Source organism: Crocuta crocuta, unplaced genomic scaffold, assembly GCF_008692635.1.
Source record: "Crocuta crocuta isolate KB4526 unplaced genomic scaffold, BGI_CrCroc_1.0 scaffold119, whole genome shotgun sequence".
Taxonomy (NCBI): Eukaryota; Metazoa; Chordata; class Mammalia; order Carnivora; family Hyaenidae; genus Crocuta; species Crocuta crocuta.
The window spans coordinates 8,899,621-8,916,347 of NW_027551562.1; the positions used below are offsets into that span (position 1 = coordinate 8,899,621).

The 16,727-nt window shown below is 47.5% G+C and overlaps 1 protein-coding gene across 7 annotated transcripts in view; it reads right to left on the reverse strand.

Annotated features, from left to right (window-relative positions):
- Window positions 1-16,727, reverse strand: part of PTK2 (protein tyrosine kinase 2) — a 245,595-nt gene that overhangs the window by 130,475 nt on the left and 98,393 nt on the right. For all 7 annotated transcript variants that reach the window (XM_077750005.1, XM_077750004.1, XM_077750007.1 and 4 more), the window contains 2 exons: window positions 13,464-13,551; window positions 2,258-2,337 (listed from right to left, as the gene is read on the reverse strand). In XM_077750005.1, coding sequence (XP_077606131.1) covers window positions 2,258-2,337; window positions 13,464-13,551 — 168 coding nt within the window. The remainder of the gene's footprint in view (window positions 1-2,257; window positions 2,338-13,463; window positions 13,552-16,727) is intronic.

A 16,727-nucleotide genomic window follows, 5' to 3' on the forward strand; every position in this document is an offset into this window, starting at 1 on the left:
CGGACTTTGTCCCTCCTGGACAATCTCACTTTCTCTTCTAATGTGAAGAAGGTCTGACTCTTGGTAAAGAGGAGACACGAGACTCCAGGTGTGAAAGACACACGCTACGACCGCTGCCTACTGTGCTCGTCCCTTCTCTAGAGATTGTGCCTATGAGCAGGACAGCTAAGGGACAGCAGGCCCGGGCCGCGGCCCGGCGAGCGTCACCCCCACCCCTGCAGACGCACGTAGGCCACGAAGGCTAACTGCAGACAGGAGACGAGAAAGGCAGAGGCGGCTGCGCGGGACAGAGCTTCCCGCGGCTGGGCTCCTGTTGAGGAGGTAGTGCTGGCCGCCACCCTGAAGAGTCACCATGTGAACTCTGCCTTCTTACTCCAAACTGCACCTTCAAGCGGCTTCGGGTCCTGCAGGAACCAAGTCCTGTCTCTACAAAACCTGCCATAAGCGGAGACAACTCTCTCTGCACAAAAGCCTAAGCCCCGGCTGGCTGCTGTGGGAGGCACAGGCGTTACACGTCCTCCTAAGTAATCTTCTAGGAGGAGAAGACTCTGCTTCCAGCCTGTCCCTAGTAATGTAAATACAGCTTTTGCTTTTTAAATTTGTTTCTCTTTGGCCTACTTAAAATGGAAAGTACAAGACTTAGGTGAAAAATTTAAAAGGGCCCCAAAAGGGGCACCTGGGTGGCTCAGTTGGCTGAACCTCCAACTTCGGTTTGGGCCATGGTCTCATGGTTCATGAGTTCAAGCCCCACATTGGGCTCTGTGCTGGCAGCTCGGAGCCTGGAGCCTGCTTCGGAATCTGTGTCTCCCTCTCTCTCTGCCCCTCCCCTGCTCATATCCTGTCTCTCTTTCTCTCTCTCTCTCAAAAATAAATAAACTTAAAAATTTTTTTTTAAATAAAATAAAATAGAAAAGGCCCCAATAGGGTCACTTAATTTGTTCTCTTGCTTTCTATTCATGGGGTCGGGGAGAAGGTCGAAGGAAGAATGGCAAGCAGGGTGGCAAATCTGCCAAGCTTTTCCTTCAGTATCTTATTCTGTAATAAAGGCACTGGGACTGAGCAGGGCACAGAGGAGGGGGTAAACACGCCGTGGGAGGCTAGAGCGGGCCGGGCCGGAGGGAGAGAGCTGTGTAGAGAGCTGTGCCCGGACCACTCGCATGCAAGCTCACGCCTTCTGGCCCCTGCTGCAGACAACACACGGCGCTGCTGTGCAGTAAGAAAAGCTGCCCAAGGACACCTCTAAGCCAACAGTGCAGGGCCAGGGATGGAGCGGGAGCATGAAGACACCGGTGAGGGATGGCCTCTGTATTTGGATATATGATTACGGATGAAAACAAATCATGGAGAGTTGAGAGCTACACTTAACCATCTTCAGGTCCTTGTAGAAACTTTTTTTTTTTAATTTTAATGTTTTATTTCTGAGAGAAAGACAGCGTGAGCAGGGGAGGATCAGAGAGAGAGGGAGACACAGAATCTGAAACAGGCTCCAGGCTCTGAGCTAGCTGTCAGCACAGAGCCCAACGCAGGGCTCGAACCCATGAACCGTGAGATCATGACCTGAGCCGAAGTCGGGCATTCAACCGACTGAGCCACCCAGGTGCCCCTGTAGAAACGTCTTTAACAGCCTTATGTGATATAAAAAATAAAATGGTGATGTTGGGAGAAATTATCGCTGTTTCTAGGACATGTAATTAAATTTTGGCTACTTTAACCAACTCAAACTAGCAGCCCAAAGTAAATTTTAATTGAAAGCTTACCTGAACAAGGTAAAATATTTTTTTATTCAAAATTTAAAATGGTAGCATAAGAGATAACGGAAGACAAATGGTGACACACGTTATCAGAATAAGAAACATATTCTCAGATTTCCATTTCCCTTAAACCTGCAATATGGTGGCCACCAGCCACATGTAGCTCTTTATGTTTCAATTTACAGGATGTGCACTGCACACAGTACTACTCAGTACCCACTGGCTGGTGGCTGGCACCCAGGACACTGCACACCCGTCACCACAGGGAATCACTGTGGTGTGCTCTCACACCTGCAATCACACCATTCTAATTACAATGAAGCATCACTTTAAAAGACCCTAAGATTCCTCAAATAAGCACTGACAACCTAATTCAAAATCTTCTCCAATTTTCTTCAATATTTTATTAATGATCTTTATGAGAAAAATGAAAATACCTGAGTAATTTCCAAAAACAGCGGAGACCACTGATGACCCAAGCCCTCAACGCACAGTCTCCACCTTACCGTATCTCTAGGCAGCCCAGCTTCAAAGCGATGTCCTGGTCCACTCGGTCAGCTATCTCCGACATGTAGTCGCTCTTCACCTGCGGTCGGAAGGAATCGGGGAAACGAGGCTGGTTTAGAAGAGCACACTGCAGAGCTGTCATTCCATGCCTGTTGCCACGGTACCCGTTAGAGCCTTTCTACCTACTGTGTCAGAAATCACGGTATATGCTGGATATGAACATGAGGAATGCCAAAAAGTGGTTAAAGAAATATACCGAGAACCCATAGGCTCCATGAGTACTTAAACTTTAAGAAGCAACTCGCATCCTCTGCACTGCAAACGCCACGCTGCTGTAGATCCTCCCCGTGCTGTCACAAGCGAAAACCGGAAGGGAGATGCTCACTTCCCCACAGATCCGCAGTGGATGTATCTCCTGGACTCAGACTACAGCGGCTTTGGACCCCAAGGGCAAGGGCAAAGGAAATTCACCTGCTCTGCCACTGACACGCTTCCACCTCACCACCCCGGGTAAGTGATTAATCCACAAAGTCCGGATATGTGTAAAGTCTAAAACAAGGATAAGAACCTAAAAACAATTCCACAAGCACCTTCTGAAAAATGATTATGCTCAACTAAAGTCATGACGGGCTGACAGCAGGCTCTGAGAGCACCTGTCAGTGTGAGGATACTCCTGACGACAAGATGTGTAAAATCTCATAGATCAGCATGAAGAGATCGCCACCGGCAGCTGATCTGGTAACAGGGAGCCCTATTCTGAACCTCAGTTAGTGAAATGGTATCCCTCCCCCCAAAAAGAAACTGCACTATTCTCATTAGCAGGCCTGTATTACAAAAAACTGTACTCAATTATTATGACCCTCACCCATGCAGACTTTTGCGGAAATCTGTCTTGTGTCTTATTATGGAAGTATTTCCAAAACCCTTGGTTTTGCCTCTTAGCTCAGCTCTGAAATATTTAATCTTGGGCCCTCTACAGAAAAGGGGTGTTGACCCCTGCCCTTGAAATAAATTCCAAAGATCCTGCTCTTCAACTATTACCTCTAGCCTGTCAGTTCACCCACTCAAAGGATTTCTACTCCCCAATTCATTGCTCTGTCTCCTTTGCACTAGAGATTTCATCATCATAACTCTCCCTTGCAAAAACCCTTAACTTTTCCATCTGTCATTAACCCTTTATTTTACCTGCCTGGCAAAACCAACACATATGAACCAACCACCACCTCCTTCTCCGTGCTCGCTGCTGAGCAACAGGAGAAACCACACAACGGTATAAGCTCTGTCTCAGTCCATGTCGGCAAACCTCACACGGTGAGTGGAGACTGCCCAGAAGCTCAACAACTTCTGCCTGGGAAGTGCACTAATGCACCGATGCCCACTTCCTCCAGCCAATTCACCAGTCTTTCTTACAGAGAAGATAAAAGTCTTCAGACGTGAATATCCGTTCAGTGTCCTGAGAATCTAGAACCCGGTGTGCATGGTGCTCACCTACTCATTCCTTTCTCGTAAGGGAGGAGCGACGGCCACTCGCCCAGGAGTGGCAACCATATGCTGTTTCCTCTCAAAAGCCCCTGCCTTATGTTCTGCATTAGCACCAAGAGCCAGGTGGCCAATAATATTTACTGACAAATGAGCGAGCAAATGAAAGAATTAATAAAGTCTTCAAATTGGGGTCTGGGTACGTCTGTTTGTAAATATTATGTTCCATGTAAGTAAACAACGGTAACTTCTATTGTTTGCAGCTGGTGGGCATTGAAGACTGATTTGGTGGGACTGATTTACTCAGGCCACGAAATGAAGTAAAAAGCTTTAATTCTAGAATCACTTTGTTTATACTTCAATTGGTCCTTTCTTCTATATACCAAAAAAAAAAAAAATCCAAATTAAAAACTAAATTTTTGCATCAGAAGTAGGTTTATTAGTGAACACAAAAATAAAGGCACAAGGCTGATCAAGGCCTGCGTTTATAGGAGTGAGAGAAATAACATGGTTGTTCTGACTGAAGCGGTTGATCTTGGTTTGTGGTTGGGTGTGGACATCAAAGAAACCACAGCAGAGTGTCAATCACATGAGGAGTAAAAGTCATCATCACAAAATTATCTCAAAGAGGAAGTACTATAATTTTTAAACACTTTTCACAGGTAGGAAAATATAATCACCTGCCTTATTTCATTCATCAAACCCAAATTCACACTGGATGCAGAAATGCAAAACAGGCAAATTCTAAGTTAACCACCTATGTACAAGATCCCTCTGTGAACATGACTGAAAAGCACTGACAGCGGTTTTCCATGAGCAACGGCCTACTGCCCTTGCGGGAGCTGTGTGCCCACAGCCTGGGGTGACCGCTGTGTCCTGCAGAGTAGAGTGACCCCACGTGAACAGGCCGTCCCGACAGGCCCTCAGCTCCCCGCGGCCCTCCCTGCAGGCACACAGGCGGCCAAGCCCCCTCGTGTCCCTGGCAGCCCGTCCAGAGATGGTGTTCTCGGACACCACCGAGCATGCTCGCGTCCTGGTTTCACTTCTGGACTCAGGGTTCTACACACTCAGGGTTCATTTCTAAGACATTTCCTGCCTGCTTTCATCTCCTACTAACTCCCAGAAGAATTTAGTGCTTTCATTTGTGACATAGAGGTCATTTTCTGACATTTAGGTGTGTGTTTAAGGATCAACTTGCTTCAAGTACAGTTACCTGCACGCCGGCAGGCGGACTCAGACGCGCCACCTCACGGCACCCTTGCAGCACCGCTGTGAGCTGGGTACCATCATCACCCATGTCAAGTCTCGGAAGAAGCCTGATAAGAATGAAGGCGCTCGCAGAGCCACTCCCTATGACTTGCGGAATACTTACCGGGGCCCAGGTACTGAGCTGGGTGTTTCACATGGGTTTCTTCTTTTTTGTTTTTTAATGTTTATTTACTTTGAGAAAAAACATGCACGCCCACAAGGGAGGGGCAGAGAGAAAGGGAGAGAGAGAATCCCACGCGGGCTACACGTTGTCAGTGCAGAGCCCAGTGCAGGGCTCAAACTCACCAACCGTGAAATCGTGACCTGAGCTGAAAGCAGGAGTCGGATGCTTAGCCGACTGAGCCACCCAGGCGCCCCATCACGTTACTTATAATCTTTACGGTGACTCTTCAAGGTTATTAGTCCCATTCTACAGATAAAGATCAGAAAAGTTAATTCACCCAAGGTCACACAGCAAGTGTTGTAAGAGTGAGGACTCACACACCAGACCCGCCAACCCCTACAAGTCAGGCCTCACTCAGTGTGTGTACGCACCGTCACTGAGCTCGGCAACAGGGACCGAGAGTAGGGGCAGGTGGGGGGCACATCCCCACACACAGCCTGCTTCTCCTGCCCACTGTCATGCTGACCTCAAGTCTGGCACATCTGCAAGAGTCTTCAAAGAAGACACCCTGAAAACTGGTGTTTGGCTTTTTTAAATTAACCTGTGTACACGATAACGTCAATTTCCTGCCTCAGGAGATAGGGTGCCTTTGGACTTCCTCCTGTGGCAAGTGCCGTATTTATATCCATCCATGAGTCTTTTCCTTCTTACTCTACAAGAGAATCAAACAGCCCAAGTTCTGTGAATCCTCCCAGTGAGTGACTGAGCTTGACGGTCATTCTGGGGACCCCATGCCTGGGGTATTCCGACCAGTGTGAGTCTGCTGGAGGCCCTGTGCTGGACTGAAGGCAAATTCCCAACGCCCTCCCATTTCCAAAGTCTTTCATACAGAGGCTGATCAAGAAACATGGGCTGAAGAGTATAAATATGCAGGTTCACCTACGACCTCAATAACACAAGTGCTCCTTGAATCAATAAAAATATACGGAGGGGGACAAAGGAGGAGAAATGTACAGTGCTGAATCTATTAAGTACAGAAAATATGCCATCAGATAAGTCACACTTCTATTTCTTTTACCTTCTTTCTGGAAAAGGACAGCTGATCATCCTCGTATTGAAAATGTCAGGCATTAAACTAGAATTTCCTACTTGGAGCTGCTATTTCAAGATGTTTTAACTTACAGAAAGCTTCATAGCCAAGAAAATACAGACAAACACGTCAACTTCTGATAATACAAGTATCTGAATAAAAACTAAACTAAACTAAAAAGGCAGGCTGGTCAACAACCCACACGCCCAGAGCCTCGCGTGTCCCCACAGCAGGTCCAGACTCGATGCTATGGAGGTAAGTTAGGTCCTGCCCTTTGAATCTTCTCTCAGGTTCCTGCTGGGGCTCCTTCTGCCACAGAGGCCAATGATATGCCACCATTCGTGTTTTTAGGACACAGGGGTGGACATCCAGCTGACACAGGAACACACGTCTGAACCACACAGACTCACTTACACGTGGACTTTTTGGGTAAATACAGTTAAGTACTGTAAATATATTTTCTCTTATGATTCGCTTCACATATTTTGTCTCTAACTTAACTTACTTCACTGCAAGAATGTCGTATATAATACAAATAGAACACACAAAATATTTCTGTTACCAGTAAAGCTGCATTCTGACCAACACTAGGATACTAGCAGTTCTAAGTTTTGGGGGAGTCAGAGGCTGTACATGCATTTATGACTGTGCAGGGGGTCAACGCCCGCCCCTCGGCCTTGTTCAGGGGTCACCTGTACTCGTTTTAATCTTACACTATTTCTAAGAGAAAACAAGGACAGCCCCATCTCTGACCCACGCATCTCAAGAGCTGAAAATTTCAACAGCGCCCAACAGTTTCTATACAAGTTCTGCATCAATACAAATTTAGTCAATATGACAATTTCTTGACTAAACATGGGCATGGCTCTTTCAACTAACGGCCACCACTATTGCAAAAGGTGCCAATGAAATACACCTTTAACAAATGAAATTTCAGAGAGAGAAAGAGGAATAACATGTTATATGGCAAAGGACAAGTTTGTGTTGGGGTTAAGACACACTTTCCCTGCTTTATCACGAGACATCAGCTTTAGCATCAAAACTAAATTTCTGCTCCAGGGTGAACAGAGTTATGACAAGATCCTAGCTTATTTTTAGAGTGTGCTGATTAATATCTTTCAAAATATTCTAAAATAGGTCAAAAACACTTAGTGGATCATTTGCAGTATCTGACAGTGGGAGTCACGTTTAAGACACCTTTAAACAAAACTGCATCCGCAAAATAACTCCCAACCAGCAACCCAACACTCAGCACAGTCCAGCGACATGTTTTCTTCATGACACCATGCAAAACACATGATGAATAGTGGCCACAGATGAAATTTCAGAATAAGGAATAACTGAAATTAAAATAGTTTATTGTGTTTTCTCTTTCATGTAATTGAAGTGGTGGCAGAGAGACTCTGAACATAATACTCCTGTTTCTACCTTGACAAAAGAGCCAAAATAATAAAAAATACGTATTCTTCTACAATAGAAATGATAACAGCTAACACTCAGAAGGGTCTGCTAATCCCCAAACTAGATCCTAAAGATTCCCACATGTGAAACTCAACAAAACAACAGCTCGTAACAAACACAGAAGGAACATTTCACTGAAAAGGAGTCGGGGAAGCCGCCACCACCAGATGGTGGAAAGCAAGGATGTCAGACATTATAGTTCAGATTCAGAAGAGTCATTAATGCTACATGAAATGATAAAGAAATAAAAGGCAGAGCTTCTGCACAGCCAAGGAAACAACCCAGAAAATTAACAGGGAACCAACGGAATGGGAAAAGATAGTTGCANAATAATAAGGGTCATAGTAGATGGCCTGGCAGATTTTCTTACGGGGGGAAAGGGACAGAAAACTTTAAAAAACAAGTAATAAAAACTCAGCAAATGCACCACCCATCAAAGGTCTGCAGGGAGGAGGGCTGGTGATCTGACAGATTTATCTGAATCACAGATCCCAGGGGCAGAAAAAAAAAACCAAAAAAAACAAAAACGAGAGAAGGAAGACGATGTACAGGGCGTGTAGCCGGAGAGATCCTAATGTGGACCCTCGGGGAGAGCTCAGGCCGAGTAGCAGCAAAGGGAGAAAGGCGAGGTCTGAGTGGTTATCAAAAGGCATTTCAAGAACTGATAAAAAGATATGAGCCCACAGGTACAGGGTGCATACATCAAGCAGGAAAAAAATGACTGGAAACCCATACTTCGTTTGTACTAAAACTGCTAAACACGGAAGACAGAGAAAGGCCTTCAAGCTGCCCAGAGAGAAAGGACAGATCACGCTCAAAGAAAGACAGGATGAGAGTCCACTTCTCAACAGCAGTAATGAACATCAACGTTCTGTAAGGTGGCACGCCCTGCCTAGCCCTGTGCCCAGCAACACCCCCTTTCAAGCAGGAAAAAGAAAAGCAGGCACACAGGTCTGATGAACACTGCTAACAATCCCGAGTTCATGCGTGTTCATCACACTTGGTGCTCGACAATCCGAGAAGTCTGTGCTCAACAACTGGAGAAGACACATTCTCCTCCAACAAAACCAGAAATCTGACAAAGCCTCAGCCAGTGCCAGGTGATGAAACAAATCTAAACCAAGTCTGAACGACTAGTATCAAATGACTTCTCCAAATGCAATTCAAATTATTTGAGAAAGGAACCAAACGGGATACATTTTTAAATCACCTTATGATCACATCCATTTCTGCCAAGACAGTGGACCAAATGTCCCAACCAGCCTGCTCAATGAAAACAACTAAAAATGCTGAGTAAACCATTTTTTAAAAAATCTTCTCAAAAGCTTCTATGGCTGGGTGACAAACAAAACCAAACCAAAGCCCTGGTCAGGTCAATGATGGGATGCAGAGGGCGCGGGGAGATGTCGGCCAGCTGTTACCCTAGGCCAGAACCACAATCACACACACACACACACTGCACAGTGACAGCCAGCTGTTACCCTAGGCCGGACCCCCATCCCCCCCCCCACCACAGTGACAACCAGCAAAGAAAAGCAAGCCAGAGGACGACACCCAGGACCATGGTTACCTTCATGGAGTAGGGGGCAGGGGTGCGGGGAAGTGACAGGTACACAGGCTGGGAAACAAGCTGTGGTCTCTTCATTTGGGGAGTAGGGTCCCAGGTGCTCATTGTGATACTAAGCCTCATAACTTATAAAGGACACATGTATCAAATGTTACCAACCTAAACAATTAAAAAGAACTGGGGCACCCCTGGGGGGCTCAGTCAGTCGGTTAAGCGTCCAACTTCGGTGCCCAGGTCATGATCTCACGGTTCATGAGACAGAGCCCCACGCTGGGCTCTGCATTGAGTGTGGAGCCTGCTGGGGATTCTCTCTCCCCTTTTCTCTCTCTGCCCCTCCCCTGCATGCACTCTCTCTCTCAAAATAAATAAAGATTAAGAAAAAAAAAGAATCAGGATACCTGGGCCGGGGGAGGGGGGGGGCCCAGTCGGTTGAGCAACCAACTTCGGTGCCCAAGTCATGATCTTGCAGTTTCTAAGTCTGAGCCCCACATAAGGCTCTGGACTGACAGCTCAGAGCGTGGAAACTGCTTCCAATTCTGTGTCTCCCTCTCTCTCTCCCTCCCTCCCTCCTCCCCCCAAAATAAACAGACATTTAAGAAAATTGAAAAAAAAAAAAGAATCAATGTTATCAAATTCTGAACCCCTTAAATGGATTCTTAAAATGGATCCATTTAGCTTGGAATTCAGTGAAAATATAAGTGCACATATGTATACATCTTAAACATCTGAATCAAGTATTAAAGACTTAAAAAATTTAAAAAATTACAGAATGGGTGTCATTTAGTTCTGAGGCCTGCATAATTTATCTCAGAACTCAGTGAAAATTTCCACACTCAAGTTCTTACAAAATATTCCAGTTCTGTTCTCAGTTAAATAGACCTTGGCTATAAATAGCTGAAGGGCCAAAATTACATTCACTGTGTATGTGAGCATACAGGTGTGTGTGTGTGGTTATGCAGGAGAACATTCTGAATTCCTAACTGATTTTTCAACAGCAGAACGAAGCCTGTTCCCAACTGGGCGCTGCCCGTGCAGGAGAACACGCGGTCACCTAGAACAGGACAGACGCTGCACTCAAAGTGACCACAGGAAGTCAAACAAATGGACAAGTACTTACCGAAGCAGCAGGGCAAAAATCCTCTACTATTTTCAAAACTTTGTTAGGTCAGGATAGGAATAAAAATGCATGCATTTTTCCTGTAAGTGGATTATGCTATGTTTGTTTTATGCACAGCCTGTGTTACGAGCCAGCATTTTACGAACAAGCCTCCACCGCTGTGAACAGAGCTCTGCGCCTCCCTCCTCAGTGGGGAACGAACATGTGAAACTCGGCGGAACGTATTTAACCAAGCTTCTCGCGAGAGGCCTGTGCCATGGTTCCGATTCCCTTCCTGTTACTGCAGAGCTCCGAGGAGCACGTGCCTACACACGCGTGTAAATCTTCTCTCTTTAGAATAAACCCTTGGAAGTTGCCAACATTCAACTGTTTTTACCTACAAAACTGCCAATGGAGCCCAACCGGGAGGATGGAGACCTGCTGGCGGCCCCTCCCGTACCTGCCGATCAGGAGCTGTGACAACAGCTCTCTCCTCTGTCCCTCCGTCCCTCCTCTTCCTCCCTGTAGTTGGGGCGCCACCTTTACCCCCACCTGTTTCCTGTCCCTCAGACCTGAGATACCGACACGGGTGAGCCACCGACACAGGGAAGGGGGGATCATGGCTACACTTCTATTTCTTTTAAAATACAGGTTCTTGGTAGAATATCATAAAATTATATGCAAAATGAAAGTAATTATTAGGATAGAGACACTTTAAGTGATGTTTTAGATATTTTCCAGACTTTCTAAAACTGTGCCGTATGACTAAGTGTAAAAGATTAAAAAGAGGGCAGGTTGAAGAAGAGAAAGTGCAGGAACGGCAGAAAGCAGAGTGGGGGTGGGGGGCTGGAGGCTCACGTGGAGGCCACACCCGAGGCAGAGACACGCACCCCCACTCATGTCATGAGAAACGAATGGTAAACGCCAAAGGCCCAGCGGCCTGGTGCTGCCTGTGAGCTGTAATTCAGACAGTGACCAGCACTTGCACGGCAGACGGCCCCACCTCACTTTGTCGGGATGGGGATTCTACACGGACACCTGGGCAGGTGAGCCGGGGAAGCGCGCCGGAGACTCACAGAGCCGCTGCCTGCACGCTGGGACACTGCAGTGTGCGCGCTTGCCACCTCCTGGGGTCTTCCATAGAGACCACACCCACCTGCACGACAGGCCGCGCGCGGAGACACACGTGCTGTGAGATAGAGGAAACTGGGGCCACACCAGCATGTGAAGTGCTGTTTTCAGAGACGCAAGCAAGGCCTCCTAAGAGGAAAAGCTAGGACACGGGGCCACAGTGTGGAAGGAACAAGACCACCACCGATGGCGAGATCAGTGTGCATTGGCCGTGAGCTAATGGGGCCTGTTTGGTGAATTCCAGAAATCCGAGTCACTGAAGTGGTCACAGATTTCCTCAGGGGGTGGCCTTTTTCAAAGAAATTATGCCGACAGAGATAGAGATCATCTAGAGAGAGACACACACAATGCGAACCTATCAGGTAACTAACCTCTCCCATCACCTCCTTCACTTCAACCCAGAGCTCACCAGATCGCCAAGGACGAGCTGTGGAAACACAGGGCAGGGGCGGAGTGCCACCTGGAAATGATTCCGCGTGCCAGCGGGCCTCCAGCAATCTCAGGTGGAAGCTAAAGGGGACTTTGCTCTTTCCTTTCGCCAAACGCAAGCCCCTCTTCCCATGCGTCTCTGTACTGCGGTCACCCTTCCCAAGCCCCCGTTAGGCCTGGTGCCCAACGCTGCCCGATTCCAGGGCACTTCGACCCCACGGACGGGACAACGCACCCCACACCTGAGGGCGTCCTCGGGCTCCTGCTCTCACAGCCTGGATCTCAGAAGCAGGGACACCCAGTGTGCTCACACCAGGAAGTCCGTCAACCTGCCTTCTTACCGCTTTACTTCTGAATTTAACCAAATCTGTCTCTCTCCTGACACCAAATACCTGGATGGACACAATCAACCTCTTTCTTCTTTATTTTCACGCTCCATTTGGATCAGCCTCCCGCTTCCAGCAAATCCATCCACCGACTCTGCTTACAACCACAGCCTGACCTTTCTCTCCCCCATTTCTTGCCTAAATGGCTGAAGAGCCTCCAAACTTGCCTTGCAGCCTTGGAGGACGCTGCCATCGCATCGGTAGGATCTTATTTAACAACAACAGAAACTCTCATCAAGCCATTCACTACTTAAATTCCTTCAATTGCTGCCTCTACTCTGCAGGACAAAATCTAGGGCCTTCCCTTTTTATGATGTGGGCCGTTATCTCCCTCACCCACTTCTCAAAACTTTTGAGCTCAGATGTAAATGCATCAGGTTTCCTAAAGTACATCTCTTCCTCATCTACCAAGTTGGGGACTCGGTGACACTTTCCAGGGGAGCAGACCCTCCAGTGCACGGCCACGTGGCCCATGCTCACCAACAGCAGAGGACTGAATGCACAGTACAGTGTACAGGAGATCCTGGCCATCAGAGGGATTTATGGTGCAATTCACTTATCCCCTGTGTTCTTGATCCACAGCAGACACTTAATACGTATTTTTATTAAAACTAAACATTACCAAGCGCATTTAACTGCTGAATGGTGTGCAAATGTCAGATATTCCTCAGACCTTTTGTCCCCCACTCATCACGAAAACTAACAAATATTTGGTCATAACTGTTAGTTCATTTACGCCACAGGTATTTGTTGTCTAAGTTTTTACTCAGTGTAAAAAAAAAGTGAATTCTGGCTTCACTATGCAACTTGCTCTTGAACGCGAGCGATCTGCACAGTGCAAGTCAAGGCAGTCGGCTGACAGTAAATTCTACATTCTACAGTAAATTCTACACCTGACAAATCCACCGATGTTCAGGCATGATAATTATACTTGAATTAAAGACAAACCAATACTTGCATCACTTAGGACTTACCGTCTCCACATAAAAGAAGATCTTTTAAGACTTGCCCAAGCACACAAGAATTCAGTGTCAAAAATTCAAAATGTCCACTGGTTAGAAGACTCTCACTGCCATATTGTGACAAATTTATTATTTTCCCCCAAATTAGGTTTACTCTAATTCTAAGATTAAAAACCATGTAGTAAGTAGGATTCAAACAAAGAAGAAGGTACATTAAAGCACCCTCCTATACCTGTTGATAGAAGAAATTCAGAGTTGGCTTGTCTTCAGTAAACTGGTTTAGAAATCCTTTTGGCAAATAACGAATTCTCAATTCATATCTAAAAAACAATTCACAAAACAGAACAATTAGAAAGAAGTCATTTTCTCAACTCATAGTCTACAATTCGAGTATTATTGTGAGTATGGCATTACCAGTTACTCTCAGAGTAGTATTTTTAAAAGTGAAATAGAATCGCAGTTTTTAAGCATACATTTTTAACCGTTTCAGCACAAGAACATGCACATCGGTGTCTGGAGCTCAGTGGTCCACAAGGAGACAGGACAGGAAAGATGTCCAGAGAGCACAGGGACAGCTGTCAGTGTCCCGCACTGGGCCGGGGTGGCACCTCCTCCCACCTCCCCCAACGGCTGCCCTGGCGCGCCTGGACTCACACGAGCGCACTCTTCTGGACCTGGCTTTTCCCACTCACTGCAGTGCCTGTGAGATGCAGCCCACCTAGCAGCGGCAGGCCATTTCACGGACAGCCCACATCATGGCGAAGGGCCAGCGGAGGTATTCCTACTTTGGGGCCACCATGAGGTTACTGCTATGAACACTCCTTTTTTCCCCTCCTCTAAGCATAAAAAGATTTAGTCGCTGAGGAAGCCAAGCTTAAGAACGATCGAAACAAACAAACTTCACCAGGATGCCCTTGCGCATTCTCATGCCTGTCTTCTGGTACGGACACCCCTCTGCTGGGTACTGGGGTGTGGATCAGGAGCAGAGTCCCTGGATCACAACACGCACACCTGCATCCACAGATGCCACCCGTCAGGGAGCCAAGGAAGTCGCACACCCGCTGGTAGCCCGGGGAGCTCTGCTTCCTTGCACCCTCACCTCTGCCTGTTATTTCTCCTGCGTTTTCGTCCGTGACATTTACTGCGGGAGGGGCAGCATGGCCCAGACTAGCATTTCCCAAAGGATAAGGAGATGGCGGGCTGTGCCGGAGACCTCCCTCTGTGAAACGCCTGTTTTGTCTAGAGGGCTGTGGGCCTCCCCTCCTGACCCCAGCTGACCTAGGGGCATTCTTCAGGCATTCAGGGCAGGAGGCCCCTGTTAGCCACTCCACGGCCTGCCTTTCACTCTCCTGATGGTTATCTTTTAAAAATTACTTTTTTTTAACGTTTATTTACTTATTTTGAGAGAAAGCACGCATGCAGGGAGGGAAACAGAGAGGGGGCGAGAATCCCAAGCAGGAACCGTGCCCTCAGTGCAGAGCCCGACGTGGGGCCTGATGACCTGAGCCAAAATCAAGAGTCAACGCTTAACCGAGTGAGCCACCCAGATGCCCCTAAAAATTAGTTTTAAAATATTTTCATTTTAATGTTATTTTTTGAGGAAAAAAGTTCATAATTTTTAATGCAGCCCTATTATCTTCTTTTCTATTTTAGTAAACTCTTTTAGTGTTTTGTTTATAAGACATTTGCCTACCCAAAGGTTATAGGAAGATCTGGGTTTTTTCCTAAAGTTTTAGTAATTCATCTTTAAAAAATGGAACAGGCTCACAAGGAAAAGACACAAAGTAATAAATACAATGCTTGTAGTTCAGTTAAGGTGGAAAAAATGCAAGACACACAAGTTCTGCTAAGAGTTTGTGTCCATCTTATTAAAACACACAATCACCAAACAATTAGATTCCCTGTGACTTCTGCGCCCAGAAAGAGGTCAATCCCTTATACAGATATTCTACAAGGGGCACGTATTTGGGGAGGTGCAAGAGATTTCATATATTTTTAACCTGGGACTTAGCAGGTGCTTCACACACACCATTTCTCTTACTGCACATAACAGTCTGAGAACAGAAGCGTCATGATCTAGGAAGCTGACACTCCGTGAGACGAAGTAATCCGCTCCAGGGCTGTGAGTTTGCAATCAAACAGGACACAGGAGGCTTCTGCTGTTAGTGCCCTCGCATTTTAAGAGAGAGGAAACAGATCCAGGTCAAACGCTGGGCAGCCTGGCTGCATGTCCATGCTGGTAACACCCAGCACTGATGCTGACGTGGCCTCAGGGGACAGGGAGCACTCACGATCGGACAGAAAATGCGATAAGCATTTGACCCACAGGCGTCTGTGTTGTCAGCAACAGGCCTGAGAGGAGCAGAGAAAACGCGGGCCCTGCATCGGGGCCGCCTGGGCTGGGAGGCTGGTTCCATGGCCCACCTGCCGTCCGCCATCGCCCTTCCGTACCTCGGTGTCCTCACCAGGTGGCAGGGGAGTAAAGGAGGTCGTGCCTGCCCAGCACCGAGCACACTCACTGGCCCACAGCCACCGGGGGCTCCAAGGCACACTCGTTACATCAGTAACTACTTGACAGGACGGACCCAGCACCAATCTCACACCAGGCCCGGCCCCAGGGGTTGGAGACACCAGTAAACAGAAAAGGCAAGCGCCGGGCCTCCACAAGCGTATATGCCACATGGGCTGCAAGTCAGACCGCAAATACACAGGTACCAACGAGATGGCAATAAAGCAACAGAGACAAACGGGCAAGGTGAGGGGACTACCATGTGATAAGGTCTTATTTTCCAAAGATTCACCAATATCTGAATGAAGATCTGAAGGGAGGAAGGGAGTCGTGCAGCTGTGTCCAGGGACAAGGGTTCTAACCTGATGGAAGAGAGTGCACGAAGGCCCTGAGGCTATAGGATGCCTGGGAAGGCAGATGCAGCTGGAGCCCGCTGAGTGCAAGCAGTGAGTAGAAAGGCTTCAGGGAGGGGAGGACCCTGCACGCCGTGCCCATGGGGCTCAGAGCACCGTGAGCTGAGCAGCAGTGTCACAGGATGTGCCCCTGGAGCAGAACAAAACTGAGAGAGGCACCCACGGCTCAAACCAGAGAGAGGCGAACTGCTCTTACTCACGTGGAGGCAGGAAAGCTCTTCAGATCGTCAAAAGGATTCTGGCCCCTGCTTCACGACGCTGAGCCCAGCATACATGCACCCATGGCCCTGCCGAGATGGCCCGAGGTCGCCCAATGTAGTGGTATCCCCTCACCCGCCTCAGTCCTGAAACCACAGCGCCCAACACCCACAGCTGCCTGGCCCGACTGCAGACTCCCCACTCCCCTCTCTTCTGTGAAACTTACCGCCTTCCCAAAACTTCCGTTACTCTTTTAAGAGACTGGCTGCATCCTGAGGCACATCTCCATCCATTCTGTGGATTTCTGAATAGCAGCTAAAAACATGCCCCAAATAAAATCATCTCTTTGCCACTTCTCCTAAGTAATAATTTCCTG